At 43.5% G+C, this 19386-nt stretch overlaps 1 protein-coding gene across 6 annotated transcripts in view; it reads right to left on the reverse strand.

The window, feature by feature from the left end:
• Positions 1–19386, reverse strand: part of MORN1 (MORN repeat containing 1) — a 1300694-nt gene that overhangs the window by 771014 nt on the left and 510294 nt on the right. For all 6 annotated transcript variants that reach the window (XM_063943076.1, XM_063943075.1, XM_063943078.1 and 3 more), the window contains exons 9-10: positions 1568–1691; positions 126–298 (exon numbers count right to left, since the gene is read on the reverse strand). In XM_063943076.1, coding sequence (XP_063799146.1) covers positions 126–298; positions 1568–1691 — 297 coding nt within the window. The remainder of the gene's footprint in view (positions 1–125; positions 299–1567; positions 1692–19386) is intronic.

The raw sequence follows: 19386 nt of genomic DNA on the forward strand, positions 1-19386 counted from the left end.
CATTAACCAAACAAAAAACACAATAAATACAAGAATATATTAAACAATGCACAGCAACATTTGTATTTGGTAGAATGAATGCTTGTCCCACCTATATCATGCTTGTAAGTCTTTCATTAACTCACCATCCAGTGCATTGGAGAGATCCCCGGCACTCTCATGGCAAGACTCATCAGCTATCAGTAGCGGGTTGTTAGGTGACTGCACACCAGGCTGGCTCAGTAAAGGACTGCCAGCCTCCAGCAGCTGCTTCTCATGGATCAAATAGGACAGTGGATATTTCATACATTCATAGCCACTGTAGACACAAATGATGCAATTTAGTTAGATAGAAGAAACAAAATAATCCCCACTCGTACTCAAAATGTGATTAATAACAACAAAACCCCAGCCACTGTGCATTGTAATTCAGTACCTTATTTTTTTAAACCCTTAGAAATTAGAACAAGGGTTTCTGAGCAGAGTGCTCATTGTAACAGAGACATGGGAAGTCAGAAGAATCAATTTAAAATGGTGCTTGAGACGAGGTCGGGGGGGGGGGGGGGGGGGGGGAGGTAAATAGTGGACATAACTACTATGCAGGAAAGAATCTGTCAGCAGAGCCTGAGGGATGTTGGTGTTCCATAGCCAGGCTTTGATCACGATCATACAGTATATCTATCCCATTATACATTTCATTTAAGAATTTAACACATTTTGGTTGCACATAAAAGTAGGAATTACTGGGGGGGCATTTATGAAAACGATTTCACAGCTGACTAAAAAAAAGTGTTTTGCCATTGGAGGGAATTAAACACTCAGGGCAAGGACGTAGCTACCACAGGCGCAGGGAGTGCAGCTGCTATGGGGCCCAGAGCCGAGAAGGGCCCACCATTGCTGTCAAAGTTACATGTATTAGATACATTTTTTATTTTACAATATTTTGCCTTGGGGCCTGCATTCTGGCGGTCGGGATCCTCGCACCGGTATGCTGGGTGCCGGGATCCCAAGCGCTGGCAATTCATACTACACCCATACTGAAGACCTAGTTACTAATTTGCTTTACTCCTAATAGATATGCCCACCATCCCTTTTACTAAACATATGGCAAATCAATACTTTATAGCTGATTAAAAAAAATAAACAGGCAGGATAGCTCAAGAGCACGCAGTATGAGCTAACATGCAGGCCAGAATTTACTTGAATAAAATAAATAAATTAAGAAAATAAAAATGTTCCTTTCAAATGTGTTAAAGCCCCGTCAACCCATTATTGTGCTGGTCCTCTGCTGGAAGCTGTGATGGGGATTCCAAAATATTATCCTGCTGCTGCACCTAAAGAAGACTTGGATAGCAATTTTAATCTTCAGCCTTCAAACGTCATAATAGTAAAACCTGCAATTTGGGGCTAAAATACGTATCTAGTGAATCACCTCTACAGTTCATTTTGTAAACAGAAAGAAAACTAACAATTAGAATGGGGTTATGTGTTATGATCAATCCCATCATTTCTACACAGTTATTTCATAAATATCAACTTTACCACGTTAAGTGTTGTTTTACATATTATTTTGTGTTATGGCACTTACAATGGTGTTTGCACTGGTTTTTCCTCAAAATCTTCAATTAATTCCAAAAAGTTGGCAGTCTGGGGTTTGCTGGGAGGAGTGTATTTTATTCCTGCACTGATCCTCAAGACACGCCCACTTTCATCTATTGAGAAACCATGGAACATATTTCAGATATTATTTCAGCAAATACAGTACTAATACAGATCTGTTTCTTATAACCAATAATCCACTTTATTTTTGAATATATTTATATAAAAGGAGTGCTAGCTAAGGGTCTCATGAAATGGAGTAATAATCAGACAGATCTTGCCTGTTTTCACACTGCGCACGCACGCTCCAGTCACATCTTCACTTGTGGCTGAAGGGTTGTACCTGGGTTCATATACAAAGTTTAGCAAGGGCATGCAATCAGAATTGTGATCTATGCAGAGATGTGCATACGCATTAATAGGATTGTTTTCAGCCATATCTGCTACACCAAACATACATAGGGCTGGTGCACACTGATAATACTAACAGATCTGACACTAAGGGCCTAATTCAGCTTCAGTTGTAGTTTTGTGAGAATTCGTAAAACTACAACTCATTTCTGTAGCATGCAGGAAACCGCCCAGCACAGGGCAAGGCCACCCAACATGCAGGCTTCTCCCCCCTCCCCCTGCTGAAATTTGAGCGCATCACTAAACAGCGATGTGCTTGCATGTTTAGGGTAGCGCCCTGCCTCCACAGCCTAGCTGCGAAGGCAATCGCCAGACCACCATGTTTTGGGTCGCAACAGTCCGTCCCACAAATTGTCCAGACACGCCTCCGTTGTCTGGACTGCGCCCACCTGAAATGCTACATTGCCAACCCAAAACACTGCGTCGCTACCCCCGCCGGCACTTAGATTGCGATCAAGGGCGTAGCTACCATAGGTGCAGGCAGTGCAGCTGCTATGGGGCCCAGCGCTGAGAGGGGCCCACCTTCCCTGTCACAGTTACATGTGTTATATCCATTTTTCGCTATTGAGTGGTACGTAGGGGTCCTTTCAAACTTCTGCCTTGGTGCCTGCAATATATCTAGGTATGCCTCTGGACCTGCTCATTGTAGTGTGGTATAAAATGAACAGGAGGGCATTTTAATGTTATATAATATGAACTGTGGCACAATATGAACGAGGAGCACTATATATCATAATGTGAATTGGGGGTACTGTGCGGCATAATCTGTACTGGCAGCTCTGAAATGTGACATAGGGGGAACTTAAGCACTACTGCGATTCATAAACGAAACTAGGGCACTACTATGGGGCATGACACTGAATAAGGCTCTACTATGGTTCAGATAATGAACTAGGGCACTATTATAGGGCATAAAATTAACAACTGCTGCAGAGAATTGTCTCTCTAAAAGCATTGGGATAGGGGGCCCTTCAAAATGTTGCTATTGGGCCCACAAAGTTCTGGCTACGCCCCTGATTGCGATGGTGTGCGATCGCTATCTAAGTCCTCATGCATGCGCACAGTGGTGTGTGCGCATGCGCAGAAGTGCCGAAAACGATGAACACCGATTTCCACACTTATACCATCCAAGCTGAATTAGGCCCTAAATATACAGATAGCAGTGCCGCATCCGCAGATACACGTATAGCTCCAGCAGTGCGGATACAACCATGCATCCGCACCTAAATGTTGCTATTATTTTGTTTTATGAAGAATCAACTCAGTGCTAAGTACTGGTATGATAATTTAATATCATTAGAAAAGTCCACCTAAGCTTTCTCATCCTATTACTAGAAAACATTTCAAATGGTGAATGCAGTGCAAAAAATTCACTGACCTTGATTCCAACCAAGGCTAAAAAAAGAGCGACGCCTAGAAATTCAGCTTATTAAAAACCTATTTAGTGTTTGAGCTCCTGCATTGTAAGATTCATGCACGTTTCATCCAAGAAATTGTAAATCTCTGGCTTATTTATATGTGAGCTGCTGTAGCAGGCTGTTTTGTCCAAGCACAGAGGATGATTTAGTCTCTGCAGTCTGAAATGGCACCATAGCACAAATTGTGGTACCGACTCCGAGAAACGTATTTCAAAGCCTGTTTATTTATAGCCAAGCACTGCACAGCCAGAGAAGGCAGTAGTAAAAATATATTTATGTAGTATACGAATTGTGCAGGAGTCCTGATGTCATTTTCATTCCAGCTGCCATTGTAGAACAGGTGCAGATAACATGAACTGATATAGTGCATCTTGAAGACAGAATTGTATTTTTGGTCTTTATCTTGCTCACATCACTAAATATAATTTGTTATTTAATGAACAGTTTAGCAAAAAAGGATTAATCAAAGAAAATCTAAACACAAACACAGCCATAATATTGTGTAAGTCCCCCTCACAGCACTAAAACAGCTCTGATCCATCAAGACATGGACCCCACGAGATCTGTGTCCTGTGGTATCTGGCACCAAGACGTTAGCAGCAGATCCTTGAAGTCCAATACATTGCAAGATGGTGCCTCCATGGACCAGGCTTGCTTTTCCAGCACATCCCACATATGTTCCATCAGATTGAGATCTGGGGAATTTGGGGTGAAGTCTACACCTTGGACTTTGTCATGTTTCTCAAACCATTCCTGAACTATTTGTGCAGTGCAGCAGGGTGCATTATCCTACTGAAAGAGACCACTGCCATTTGGGAATACCATTGCAATAAAGGGGTGTACTTGGTCTGCAACAATGTTTATGTAGGTGGTACGTGTTAAAGGGTTCCGGTATGAAGCCTCCGCCAGCTTGTCTTCTTCCAGCATCTTGGTGCCAATTCTTCCCCAGGTAAATGGTGCACATGCAACCAGCCATTACACTTGATGTAAAAGAAAATGTGATTCATCAGACCAGACGACTTCTCCCAATGCTCTATAGTCTGATTCTGACGCTCATGACCCCAATGTAGGCGCTTTAACAGTGTACAGGGGTCAGCATGGGCCCTCTGATCGCTCCGTGGATACGCAACCCCAAGTGCAGCAAGCTGCGAAGCACTGTGTGGTCTGGCACCTGTCTACCTTAGCCAGCATTAACTTTTCTGCATGTTCTGTTACAATAACTCTTCTGTGGGATTGGACCAGACGGGCTAGCCTTTTCTCCCCACGCATCAATAAGACTGGGGCGCCCATGACCCTGTTGATGGATCACTGGACCACTTTTGGCAGGCACTTCATAATGAGAACACACCACAAGGCCTGCTTTTTGGGAAATACTCTGTCCATTATACCAAAACAGTAAAAAAAAAAAAATAACAGAAAACCCATGAATCCTGGGTTTCTGGAGTTGGAGTAGGGGAGCAGCGGCCCTGATATACGTGGTTATGAGTGCAGACTCCCTACAGATCATCTGTTGGCTTTGCTGGACTATTTATACACAAGTACACTGGCGCTTTCACTAATTGTTTTATATATATATATATATATATATATATATATACTCCACTTAAAGAAAGGATGACAGCTCATCGGTCATCCATTTACTTGGCAATATCCAGTGGTGTAAGCGATCAACATGTGGCCCGCCACTTTGTAATAGCCAGGGTCCCAGTATTCTGCAAGTTCCCACTCTGTCACTCAGAATTATAAAGATAGCACTTGCTATCACATTAGAGATAAACTTAAAATATGCTACCTGGTTTAGAGCTCATCTGCACACTGGCTTGACAGACAGTCAGCAAGCATAAATGTACAGTAACTGCTGTAAAGCAACTAGGAAAACAGCTGGCACAAGTTGGATTAAATGAGATAACACTGGGGTGCATGAGAAGATTTTATAATGAAAAGACAATCACAGACATCGGCCAGCCTAATGTAAGCTCCCTTAGAATGTAAGCTCTCACGAGTAGGGCCCTCTTCCCTCATGTGCTTATCCTTTTCTTACTTTAATAATCCTCAACTGCCCAAATCACGCAGTTTTTTGGCCACCTGGAACTTATCTCTGTCATTTACCGGTGTAGTTATGCTTAGTTACCCTGTACTTGTCCTAAATTGTCTTCAACTGTAAGTCACTGTTTTCCTGTTTTGATTATGTGCATATGTACTCTGTAATTGGGTGCTGCGGAACCCTTGTGGTGCCATATAAATAAAGGAAAATAATAATAATAATGTATAAGAATGATTTTAACACAATAACAGATTAAGATTTGATAGCTAGTGAATAAGTCACACCTTTTACAGCTGCTCCATGATAATAATACACGTTATTCTTATTTTTCTTTGTGTTTTTTACTTGATTTTTATTTTATATTTTATTCATGTAGACTATAACTTGTAGATTTTAAGAGGGTACTACGCATTTTTGTTTAGCTTTCCTTTAGAGGCATTTGGATGAAGTCCCCACACACAAAAGGGCCCTACACATTGGCCGATCCGCCGCCGAGCTGCCCAACGGCGGATACGGCCGACCCGGCGGCGGAGGGGCAGTGACGGGGGGAGTGAAGTTTCTTCACTCCCCCCGTCACCCGGCTGCATTGAAGTGCAGGCAAATATGGACGAGATCATCCATATTGGTCTGCATGTACAGCCGACGGGGGACCAGCGATGAACGAGCGCGGGGCCGCGCATCGTTCATCGCTGGAGCCTCCACACTCAAAGATATGAACGGTATCTCGTTCATTTATGAACAAGATCGTTCATATCTTTGACTGATGTCGGCCAGTGTGTAGGGCCTATTAGTCTCCCTGTTATAGTAAAAATCAGACCAAGCTGCTTAGCACTGGGGCAAATTAAGGATTAGGGGAGTGGAGCATGCCCTCCATTTATTATTATTATTATTATTATTATTATATGGCACCACAAGGGTTCCCCACAGTGCCTTACAAAGTACATAAATAAATGAGCCAAACAGGAGAACAATGACTTACAGTACAAGATAATGTAGGACAAATACATGGTATATAAATATTGCTGCATCAGGGGACAAGACACTGAAATAATCCTTATGGTGGCAGAAACTGAGGGTCAGCTACCGTTGTAGGGAGTATAGAGCAGAAACTATAGAGGTAAAAGCACAAGAGGGGAGAGGGCCCTACCCGTGAGAGCTTACAGTCTAAAGGGAAGGGGCAGACAGACAGGGGTGACACAGGTGAGGTACAAGTGAGCATGGAACAGAAGGTTAGGATGAGAGACTGCTTGGTTTCACTTTTTTTTTTTTTTTTTTTTTACAGAGCTGATGCTAAATCCAAGTCATTTGTGAAGTGAAATTGCCCATGCGTCACTCTGTACGGCAAGGAACATATCTGGAATTACAGACTTTCATTCCTTTATCACATTTCTTGAAAACACCAAAAACAAAAAACACAAAAATATAATTTATGTTTATTATTATTTCTGCTCTGAAAAATTAAACAGACTGGAGTGCTTATTCTTTCCCTTGCAAGGAATGTCTTCATTCCACCCAACTAATGGCATCTTTAAGGCTGGGTGCACACTTTTCAATCGATTAAGGATACGTTGCTAGTGCATTGGCTCCTGTGTACTGTGTATATCTGCAAGGCCAAAACTAGGGTATCTGTCACCCGGGGTGAGGCAGTAATTTGCCTCCTCCCCCCAAAAAAATAAATATATATATATATATATATATATATATTTATATATATTTATCAGGGTTTCAGGTTTGAAGCGTAGTGGCACACACTAAATAACTGCACCCTCGCCCCAATGCCAGGACCCCTCTCCCCAACACCTAAGCCCCCCTCCCCAACGCCAGCAACCCACTGGCTGTGGTTGGGCAATGGCTGTGGCCCCGATCATTTTATGTACCTCCTAGTCCCCCCCCCCCCCCCCCCCCTCACCCAGTTATGGCCCTGGGTATATTGGTGCTGTAGGGAGGTTACAGCCTAGTCCTACTGTCCACCAGCATATACCACTGACCGCAGGGAGTTAGGTATACTATCACAAACACAACATGGGGCACTGCCACTAGATCACACATGGGAACTACCTCTCCCCCAGGGTCGGCGCTTCCATTAGGCAGCTTTAGGCAGTTGCCTATAGGCACCCGGTGAAGGCAGGAACTGATCTCTGAGATCTGTACTGTTCAGCAATTTACACCTGCATGTTGCACTCAGTCTGACGAGTGTGTGCGCCCGCCCATCTCTTTTCCTATTTGCCAGAGGGGACATCAGTGTGTCAGCGTGCGTAGGTCAGGTGGTCCCCCATGTGCTCCATACACCACCGTGACCTGATGCCGCCTCCCCATCCCTCCTCCCTCTCTATCTCTCCCCCACTCTCTCTCCCTCTCTATCTCTCCCCCTCTCTTCCCCATCTCTCCCCTCCCTCTCCCCTTCATCTCTCTCTATCTCTCCCCCTCTCTATATCCATCTCTTTCTCTCCTGATGCGCTCTCTCTCCGACACTCTCTCTCCCACTCACTACCCTACCCTCTCTCTGTGTCTCCCCTATCTCTTTCCCTCTTTTTCCCCTCAATCTGTCGCTCTCTATAGCACTCTCTTTCTCTCCCTGACACTCTTTCCCTCTCTTTGGCTCCCCCCTCTCTGTCTCCCTCCCTCCCTGACACCCTCGTTCTCTCCTCTTGCTCCCCTCCCTCTTTGTCTCTCTTCCCCCTCTCTCACCCTCTGTCTCTCACTGTAGCTCGCTCCGCCCTCGCTCTCACTGGCTCTCCCCTCTTTCTCCATGACACCCTCTCTCTCTTGCTCCCCTCTCTCTCTCCCTGACACCCTCTGTCTCTCTCCCGCTCACTCCCCCTCCCTTTCCCTCTCTCCCTGACACCATCTCTCTCCCTCCTTTCTCTCCCCCTCACTCTCTCTCCCCTCATCCCTCTTTCTCCATTACTCTCTTTCTCCCCTTTTTACTTCTCTCTCTTTCTCTCTCTCTCCCTAACACCCTCTCTCTCACTCTCCACTCGCTTTCTCTCATTCCCTCTCTTTCCGACACCCTCTCTCGACAGAAAAAGAGAGAAAAATTATCTTGTTGTGGCACTCTTGTCTATGAAAAAATGGAATTAGCTAAAACTTTACTTTTATTAGTTCTAATTAGAATAGACATACGATAGCCTCTGAGATAAATTTTACAGAAAGAAATTTCTACTGTTGGCAAAAATATCAGGAATAATATTAAGAAATTTGAGTTCAATTATTCAGTTCAAAATAGGGTACGCTGCTGACTCGACCACTCTCCACCGCCGCCCACTCTTTATTCCTTCTATCCGGTCACAGCTGCAGCAGGATCTGCTCACCGCTGTCCACTCTGACTTTGGGGTCATTCCGAGTTGATCGCTAGCTGCATTCGTTCGCTGTGCAGCGATGAGGCAAGAGAACGGCACTTCTGCACATGCGTATGCTGCGCAATGCGCATGCGCAACCTACTTTTACAACGGCCGATGTAGTTTCACACAGGGTCTAGCGAAGCTTTTCAGTCGCACTGCTGACCGCACAGTGATTGACATGAAGTGGGCGTTTCTGGGTGTCAACTGACCGTTTTCAGGGAGTGTTCGTAAAAATGCAGGCGTGCCAGGAAAAATGGAGGCGTGGCTGGGCGAACGCAGGGCGTGTTTGTGACGTCAAAACAGGAACTGAATAGTCTGAAGTGATCGCAAGCGCTGAGTAGGTTTTGAACTACTCAGAAACTGCACAAAAAAAATTTGTAGCCGCTCTGCGAGCCTTTTGTTCGCACTTCTGCTAAGCTAAAATACACTCCCAGTGGGCGGCGGCATAGCGTTTGCACGGCTGCTAAAAACTGCTAGCGAGCGAACAACTCGGAATGACCACCTATATGTCACGCACAGCAGGCAGCAGCGGCTCTCCACAACCTCACCGGAATTTTGTTCTACCCCTCTCCAGCTCTATTCCTCTCCTCTGCCCACACCCTCATCTCATCACCTTTCCAATCCAAAGTCCTCTCATTGGATCATGTGTCAGCAGTGTCCCTGCACTGAATTTAATTAATTAAATTCATCAGGGACAATCTGACTCCATTTTTCTAATAACAGACATTCTATATATCCACCGTCTCCTCTCTAGAGTTCCGGCTCTGCGGATATGGTGACTCTGTCATCACTGTGACCCTTTGCATATGACAGAGCAGCAGCTGCTCTACAGAGCTCATACACCGTGAGACCTTCTTTTCTATAACCCTGAGTGAACCCCCCCATGCATGGTTTTATTGTGGTAGATACATCATTGAATCTAAACTAATCAGTGATATTTTCGCTGCAGAACTTATACATTGTATCCACCTATGCGGCATACTTATTTTAAACTGCACTTTAATGATTCTGATTTGTTTCTTTCATTACCCCCACCCCTACTCAGCAGTATTGTATCACATCAAGTTTTACATTGACACATTGTTAGCCAGTTCAGAAACACACTATTGTTTGTTACCATACAGAGGGAATCTGTTAATCATTAACATCCAGGTAATTGAGATGGACTGCATATGCCAATCATGTATTTTGTGACTGCATGTGTTACTAGTTTATTGTGTGTGTGGAAATTGCTTCAGCCTAATATAGTGTCAGTCTGACCTATAATTGATGAAACTCCTTATATCGAAGCATCCTTCTTTTAATTATCTACATTTCAGGTTCTGGACAATTTTATAATAGTATCAGACTGTCAATATATTTATATAGGACTGCCTATATGTTTTGATTTGAGTAATTGAACTCAAATTTCTTAATATTATTCCTGATATTTTCGCCAACCCTAGAAATTTCTTTCTTGTGTTATGCCTGATTTGAACTTTATCTGAGAGCTATCGTATATCTATTCTAATTATAACTAATAAAAGTTATGTTTTAATGAAATCCATTTTTTCATAGACAAGAATGCCCCAACAAGAGAGTTTCTTTCTGTCTTTTTTCTGTCAATACTATATTTCCTCTCTGGGTGCACCGCCACCTGCTATATGAAATATATGCTAGTTATTTGATGTCTTTTTGATGTGGACTATTCTTAGACCACTCTCTAGCTACTTTGACTTAAATTGCTGTGCTTGTTGACTGTTTCCCAAAACCTCCTCTCTCATTGGATGACACCCTCTCTCTCTTTCGCATCGACACCCTCTCTCTTTCCCTGACGACCCCCCTCTCTCCCTGACACCCTCTCTCCCTCTTTGTTTCTTTCTCGCTCCCCTCTCTCTCGCTGACACCCTTTCGCTCTCTCTCTGACACCCTCTTTCACTATCTCACTCTTCTCTTTCTCCCTGATATAGTCTCTCTCACTCATTGTACCCCATCTCTCTCTCTCTCCCTTGTTCCCCCCTCTTTTTCTCTCTTCCTAAAACCCTCTTTCTTTCTCTCTCTCTCTCTCTCTCTCTCTCTCTCACTCACTCTCCTGCTCCCCGTTCTGTCTTATAACCAACCCTCACACACCGTGACTCACGACTCACCCCTTTTCCTGGGTGGAAAGAGGGTATTGGGAGGGGCGGGGGGGTTAGTACGTAGGCAGAAGTTTTGCCTAGGGTGAAACCTTGCACCGGCCCTGCTCTCACCCTCATCAGACTACTAGCTCTGGTAGATGTGGTCATCTTCTTCATCCACACTAGTTTCCCGGTCTTTTCCTTGTATGAGTTTATTCATGCTGCTGCCGACAACTTACAAGGGGTAACTGTCTGCCTGGCAACTCCATCCGCTGAGTGCGGCAAAGGCTGCTCACTGTGCAGCAGCAGCAGCACCAGGACAATGGATACTTGCCACTTCCATGCTTGACCGGAAACTTCCCCTCCACACCCTGGTGACTGTGGGAGGCAGATGATAACTCTCGTGAGCCTGCTGCTGCCCCCCCCCCTCCTCCTGCAAGTACAGTACGTGCATGTGGAAGTTCAAAATGGGACAGGTCAGGGCATTTACAACAATGCGGGGGTCCCTGGGTGCCTTCAGCAGGAGAGAGACAGAGGCTGCAGGGGGGAGAGAGGTGAGAGGGAGCAGCGAAAGACAGAGATTTATTACAGGGTAATTGCTGCTGTTGTAGATCCCCCCCTCAAATCCAGCGCCTGGGTCATGTGCCCCCTTAGCCCCCCCTAGTTATGGCCCTGACATCCACTATTTATGTGAATGACGTTGTTCAGACACCTTCAGCATAGCCGATGCCAATATATAATCCAGATATATCGGTACATCTGACTGTGTACGGCCAACTCACCAACTGTGCGTTAGGTTGGCCGTAGCAGCCATTGAACATTATGTCACAAGTGGGCGGGCATATTCATATGGATCTGCTGCCAGACATTTGGGGCCAGATGCAATGACGGCCAAGTTCAGCGGTCGTGTGGGATGCCAGCTGAACTCATTTTTGCCTTGAAAGCGATTGCTCCTTTAAAGAAAATGTCCGAGTTCAGCCAGCATCCCGCACAGCTGCCGAATTCAAGCGTCACTACATCCAGCTAATCGCGTGGAGCATTGGTATGTGTGTATGCACAAGATCGTTTGTGCTTACACCTTAGCAAAAGATAGGTCAGTCGGCAGATCGGCCAGCTAGCCAATCCAATCGTAAGTCTTTTCATCTTCTCCTCCAGCAGCTGTGCTCTGCAAGTCATGTACAATCTACAAGTCCAGGCATGAAAAAATCAGACCTGCAACAGTGATGTGGAGCGCATGTTCTGCATTTAATAAATAACCTGACTGTAGGTGTAAGTGACGGGTTCACATTAAGCCTCAGTTTGCTATACTGTGATTCATACAGTACTAAAAGTTTGAGTAGAGAAAACGCATTCGAGTGAAGTGACAAATATCTCTCCAGTGGAACAAGGCGAAGCAAGACAGCAAACAAAGAGAGACCCAAATAATTCTCACTGGATACATAATGAAAATGCATTCTTACTTCACTCTAATCTCTGTTTAGAAGTAACCTTGTAAAATTCAAAGAAAATATATATTTTTGCATTACATTCTACTAGCAATCTTCATTTTAAATCCTACTTGCTGATCGAGGAAACCTTGACTGAATGAGAATGCTTTTAAGAAGGTGAGAAGGACAAAAATCTTGCTGTGCAGAGAAAAATGTCAATTTTCCATATGTGAAAATTTAACATGTTGACTACTGAATTCAGAACCCTGATATGTTCAGCACATCCGTCAGAGAACGGCCAAGGCAAAAGCTGAGACTAATGTATATTTGCTTTAAAAAAAATAATATTAGTAGTGAGCTGAGAGGCCCAACTAAGGCATCTAGTGCACATCATGCATTGATAACTAATTCCTCAGTTTGATAGTTTGACTTTTAAAATGAAGGGGGAGGTTTACCAACTTGGAGAGAGATAAAGTACTAACCCAACAGAGATCCGCTACTTCTATTGTGTACAATATAGAACATAGTATAGTCAAAATTGCCACTTAGTCAAAATTTCAAGTAAAGATAGTCAATATCAGTGGTTCAGAGCTTCGGGGAGATCAGGGGACAAAATCGACAAACATAACCTGTCTGAATATTTTAAAAACACCCATGCATGCTCCTTAGACTCAATTCAAAGAGTCATTGTTATTAAAAAGATCATAGGAAATTGGCGAAAAAAGAGGACAGATAGACATACATGTCCACATACATCTTTGCTATATCCTGCCACGTGTGGCATTGTTTTGCATGCCATAGACTCAGAGATTTAGCCATGCCTTTTGATTTTTCTTAATTTGCTTCTTTAATATGTTGCTTTATACATATTCTATTTGTTATGCGGACTACAGTGTGCTATGGGCTATCTGATGGTTCTTGGTGACGCTCACGCAATTACCCTTGCCCAGCAGTCTTTTAGCCTCCTGCAGCCAAAGACTTCGTCTATAGCAGCCACCTTTCCAGGGCAGATTAGGTCCACTCCGTGCTCAGATGCCCCCAGGTTTTATGTATAGACAAGGCGGCTATTGGAGGCTGGGCAGGAGTAGGTTGCAGTACGGTGAGGCGTACACTGAACCCTATCTAGATACCACTGCACTACACGCGGACATAGAGAAATAACTGAATGCACATGAGTGCAACAATGCACAGGTTGGAATATAATCTTAACACAATCAATATGTATATACAGATGTAGCCACCTTTATCTTGACCGATTCTCCGCCTAGACGGACGTTTAGTCACGCTAAGGCGATAGTTTAGCTTGCTGAGTTTAATCACAGGCGGGCGCGTTGAGGCGATTCTAGATACTCAGCATGCATTACACATCTCCACCACTGGGTGACTAATGCTCCACTAATCCAGTACTTTCGATCGTATAGCGGCGGATTGATCTACAGCTCTGGCAAATGGTCAGTGACGACTGTAATGTTAATAGATGGTGACCAATGGTCAGACGGTGAGAGTTCTCAATATAAATAAATCGCTTATACAGACACAAACGAACATGTTAAAACACTTGTGTATGGAGACGCAACTAATTGTGTAAAAGGAAGTATGTACAATGCATAAACACCGTGCTTTTGAAATACATGTACAGTATGAGATTCCGAGTTCCCGTGACATTCACTATATTATATTTTTTTTCTTTGTTATACATTCAATGGAAGGGTGCACACAGATTTCACATAAATCTTGTCTGGTAACCTGATCGGAACTCCCTAACTGTCTACTGCATGAACTGTGCAGGTTCCCAGGGGGGAAGGGGAAAGTGGAATGGGGGTAGGGCGAGGCAGTGGAAAATACCTTGTTCAAAGAACGGGCCAATGCTGAAGGAGCGTCAGAATCCCCTAGCTAAAATACACAGGGTCGATAGGGATAAGCGAGGTCTATGCACATAACGATACACCAGACTCCATCGCATCACAAAGTGACAAAATGTCCGAGGCACATGAACCCCCTCCTTGTAGCATTATATGCATAGACCTCACTTAACCCTATCACCCCTGTGTATTTTAGCTAGGGGATTCCGACGCTCCTTTAGCACTGCCCCGAAGCCTGCAAAACCTATGTCATCACTCGCTCCATAGCTGAGTGCTGACACAAGGTGGATGTTCATGTGCCTTGGACATTTTGTCACTTTGTGATGTGATGGGGTCTGGGGTATCGTTAAGTGCATAGACCTCGCTTATCCCTATCGACCCTGTGTATTTTAGCTAGGGGATTCTGACGCTCCTTCAGCATTGCCCCGTGACCTACAAAATCTGTGCTGTTACTTGCTCCATAGCCGAGGGTCTCCATGGGGCAAGGAGTCACAGGCGGTAGCCATTTCAATTGAGTCTGCCCTGCTACAGAATTGTATGTGTACCGTATGGTGCATAGAAACTTAACAGTACAACCGCTCCTGCAGCTTTGCCCTGGTTTATGTGAATAACTTCCTCCCTGTCTACTGCATGACCTGTGCAGGCTCCCAGGGGGGAAGGGCGATGGGCTAGCGGGAGGCGGTGGAAAATACCATGCTTTTGAAATGCAAGTACTGTATGAGTCCGAGTCCCCAGTATGTTCTTCTAGTGTACTAATTAGCACGGACAGCTTGTAACGTACAGTGGCAAGTTTAATCTTTCTATGTATAATGGAGAGATAAAAGCTCCTCCCTAAGTTCCTAGATGCCAAATCACCGTCCTTAGTATCTCTGTACAGTATGTTCTACTAGTGTACTAATTAGCACGAACAGCTTTTAACTGGATGCCAAATCACCGTACTTAGTATCTCTGTACAGTATGTTCTATTAGGGTACTAATTAGCACGAACAGCTTGTAACATACAGCGGCAAGTTTAATCTTTCAATGTATAATGGAGAGAGATAAAAGCTCCTCAGTAAGCTGTTCGTGCTAATTAGTACCCTAATAGAAAATACTATACAGATATACTAAGGATGGTGATTTGGCAACCAGGAACTTAGGAAGGAGCTTTTATCTCTCTCCATTATACATAGAAAGATCAAACCTTCCACTGTACGTTACAAGCTGCTCGTGCTAATTAGTACACTAGTAGAACATACTGTACAGAGATACTACGGACAGTGATTTGGCATCCAGGAACTTAGGGAGGAGCTTTTATCTCTCTCCATTGTAATCTTTCTAAGTATAATGGAGAGAGATAAAAGCTCCTCCCTAAGTTCCTGGATGCCAAATCACTGTCCGTAGTATCTCTGTACAGTATGTTCTACTAGTGTACTAATCCAGAGTGCCATTGGAGAAGCCAGGGGTATCTCCAGGTAAGCTGGCTCTCAGATGCTGTAGGAGCCATTATTATGTGGCCTTACACTGGGCATTTAGACCCACACATATATGTAATTATTTATGGGGTGGGTGTGGGGTGCGGTGGCCCCTGTGTCGGTATGGCTGGGCGGCTTCAGGTCGGCACACCCTAACACTTTATTAACACTCTTGATTTTCCCTATCACTTTGTATATATTTTTGTATTTTAATCACACTTCACTTATATAGCACTTCTGTGCTTCTTATTAACCCTCATTAATTTTCACCAGTGTGCTGACCTGGGGTAGCCGATCTGTGCCGGCATGATGGGGTCCTGCACCCCGGACCCATACCTAGTATTAGGAAACCCCAGTGACGGAGAAGCCTTGTCAATCGGCCTGGGGGCTTAACCCTATATCTGCAGATATACGCAACTAAGATCTCCGTATTATCTGACTATTATGTAGTATTATTACTCACTCAGTGTGCATTAGGGAACACAAATTGTTTTTTCTTACACAGAATTACCCCTCCCTTTTAGCACCTGACTGATATTACATCTGATTGAGCAGCTTTCCAATATTTGTGCATTGTATTTAGAGAGGCATGGATGGGTCAGCATTAGGAGGGATTGCTGACTCCAGAGTGCCATTGGAGAAGCCAGGGGTATCTCCAGGTAAGCTGGCTCTCAGATGCTGTAGGAGCCATTATTATGTGGCCTTACACTGGGCATTTAGACCCAGACATATATGTAATTATTTATGGGGTGGGTGTGGGGTGTGTTGGCCCCTGTGTCGGTATGGCTGGGCAGCTTCAGGTCGGCACACCCTAACACTTTATTAACACTCATGATTTTCCCTATCACTTTGTATATATTTTTGTATTTTAATCACACTTCACTTATATAGCACTTCAGTGTTTCTTACTGACCTGGGGTAGCCGACCTGTGCCGACATGATGGGGTCCTGCACCCCGGACCCATACCTAGTATTAGGGACCCCCAGTGAGGGAGAAGCCTTGTCGATCGGCCTGGGGGCTTAACCCTATATCTGCAGATATACGCAACTAAGATCTCCGTATTATCTGATTATTATGTAGTATTATTACTCACTCAGTGTGCATTAGGGAACACAAATTGTTTTTAATGCACAGGATGTTATTAGCAACAAAACCGTATATACATGCAACAATGCACAGGATGGTATGAATAATAAATAATTTAGCAGTGAGTTCCTAAAGGAGCTTGGCAGAGCAAGGCAAGGAACAGATAACAAGATTACTTAGCTGCAGGAGACCCTGGATTCCAGGCAAGGCAGGACAAAGCAAGGCAAGGTAAGGCTGAAGCTGTCAGAAAGTACTTCCAGGCTAGGTCTCACAGGAACTCAGGTGACAGGTAATGAACTCAGGATTCTGGCAGGACAGGGTTCAAAGGATTCTAACTGGACTGGGTATCACAAGTGATGTAATAGCACCAACTGTAAAGGTACCAGAAACCACCACAGGACAGGGACCAGACACAGGTACCAACAGGAACTTGGAGCTTCAAGCTATAACCGGCATCAGATGAGGGGCAGGCTGGATAATAAAGGAATCAAGCCCCAATCAGGATGGCTGGAAGCCAGACACAAGGTAATGGCCTAATTATCTGACAGGTGAGACTGAATAGGCCATACATATAGGAGACATGCTGCAGTTACATAGACTCACCAAAGGTGGCCCGCAATAGTACTCCAAACAAGTACATAAGAAAACCTGGAATGCAAAACAGAATACAACAGACTCACAACATAAAAACATAAACAGGAATGAGCCACAGCGGTGGCTCATGACACTATTATGGAAAACAAAAAATTTAAAATCCATCCACTCACTACTCTTAGCTGTGTTTTGCATGTTGTGCCAGATTGAGCAAAATAGCAAAGATGTAAGTGGACACATCTTGTATGTCTGTCCCAGAACAAAATTAAATTAATTTATGATATGAAAACTCTAATACCATATGCTTTAATGTGGATTTTGAGATTAAATGGTTTTTATAAAAAAGATTTTTTATATATTTCACTGTTCTTTTATACGTATATTATATATTTTTGTGCACTTTAGTACTAAGTTTATATACTTATGTGTACAGACCCCAATTGCAATGTTTTGCGAATACATCATCTTTATAAGAACAAGGCATGGATATTTAGAATATTGAAATGAGAGATTCTCTACCTCATGGATAACAACAATGATGGAATATTAATACAGTATAAAAAATGGTCTCTGCGCAATAGACCGCAGAGGTTATAACTATTATAAATGGTAAGAGAGATACAGTCACTGTTATAAGAGAGATTAATGGATTCCCGTTACGAGAACAAGTATGCAAACACGGAAGTCCTGTTTTCACGCAAAAGAACACAGAGAACAGAACTAGAATATAACAAAGGTGGATCACAAATCCGGAAGTCCCGTCTCCGTGCAATGGAACGCAGAGAACTGAACTATGATTACCCATCACTAGAGGCCTATTATTAGACATAAGCAACATCCATGGATTTATGCCCTATAGAATGAATAGAGGAAGTAGGTAATACTTCCAGTTATACCGAGGTGGAACACAGACACCAGGAGTCCATCAAGAACACCGGAGGCTGAATAGTAAACAATTATAACCATCCAAGAAGGGATTAGCTGTATCTCTGGTTACTATGGGAACCAGATTCCCCACTGGGACCGGAATAATAATTAACGTAATAATAAGATAAGGGAAGAATCATTCTTTTCACCTAATGAGGGGTGGGACCTAAATAGGTATATATTCTATCCCCAGGGAGCAATCAGCACTACCTTGAAAAAGACCATGGGAGGTTGAAACACATTGGTAAAAGTGCTGTGGACTTTTATGGACTGAGGACCCATCTAAACTCCCACTGATGACCCGAGTTTTACATCTTTTTACCCAGTGGTGTTGTTGTGTGATATGGTTTTGAAATCAGTGGAGTCAGCTGCATTGGTTGATACCATTGTTGTGATTTTACCTATTTGGAAACTTGGAATAAAGCTGTTTTTATGAAGTTAATGGACCTTTGGTTATCGATTTGAGACATAAGAAAAACAAAGAAACTTCTACGCAAAGATCCATGTCTAATGATACGTAAGCATACTTGTGAGCAAAATTTAAATTATACTGGTGTTTGGTAATTGGACCACTTTAAGAAACCGTTCCAGGTGCACCATATTCTTATTAGAAGTAAGCACACATGTGAGCATATGTATTCATCTAAGCACCACAGGGTGACCCTTTATCAATAGAAGACACCAACCCATATGTTTCTAGATGGGCAGATACTGGAAATTGCTTGGACTTAATATTTACAGAACCTACTACACTATATACTCTTTTGTAGTATTTCTGTTTGCATATTCCCACGTGTTGGAGTGATATTTAAAGGTGAAGGAGTGCAAGCCATTTTAGAAGGAATAATAGAGGTTTGACTGTTTCCCTGCACCAGGTAATACATTGTAACTAACAGTTGAGCCCTTAATTCTATATATTTTTTCCTGTATTATTGTTTTTGATAACCCCTGCTGAATTTCAAGCTGCTAATTTTTCGTGCAACAGAAAACTGTTTTCAAATATTTGAAGACTTTAAACATGCTGCATTTTATTATGATGCAAATATCCAGTATGAGATGTACAATACCGTAAATATTGGGAACATGTCCAGGCAATGCATGCAGTGCAGTACTAAGACATGGGGCAGAGAAGCACCTGCTATGTGTT

This window comes from Pseudophryne corroboree, chromosome 10 (genome assembly GCF_028390025.1).
Source record: "Pseudophryne corroboree isolate aPseCor3 chromosome 10, aPseCor3.hap2, whole genome shotgun sequence".
Classification (NCBI taxonomy): Eukaryota; Metazoa; Chordata; class Amphibia; order Anura; family Myobatrachidae; genus Pseudophryne; species Pseudophryne corroboree.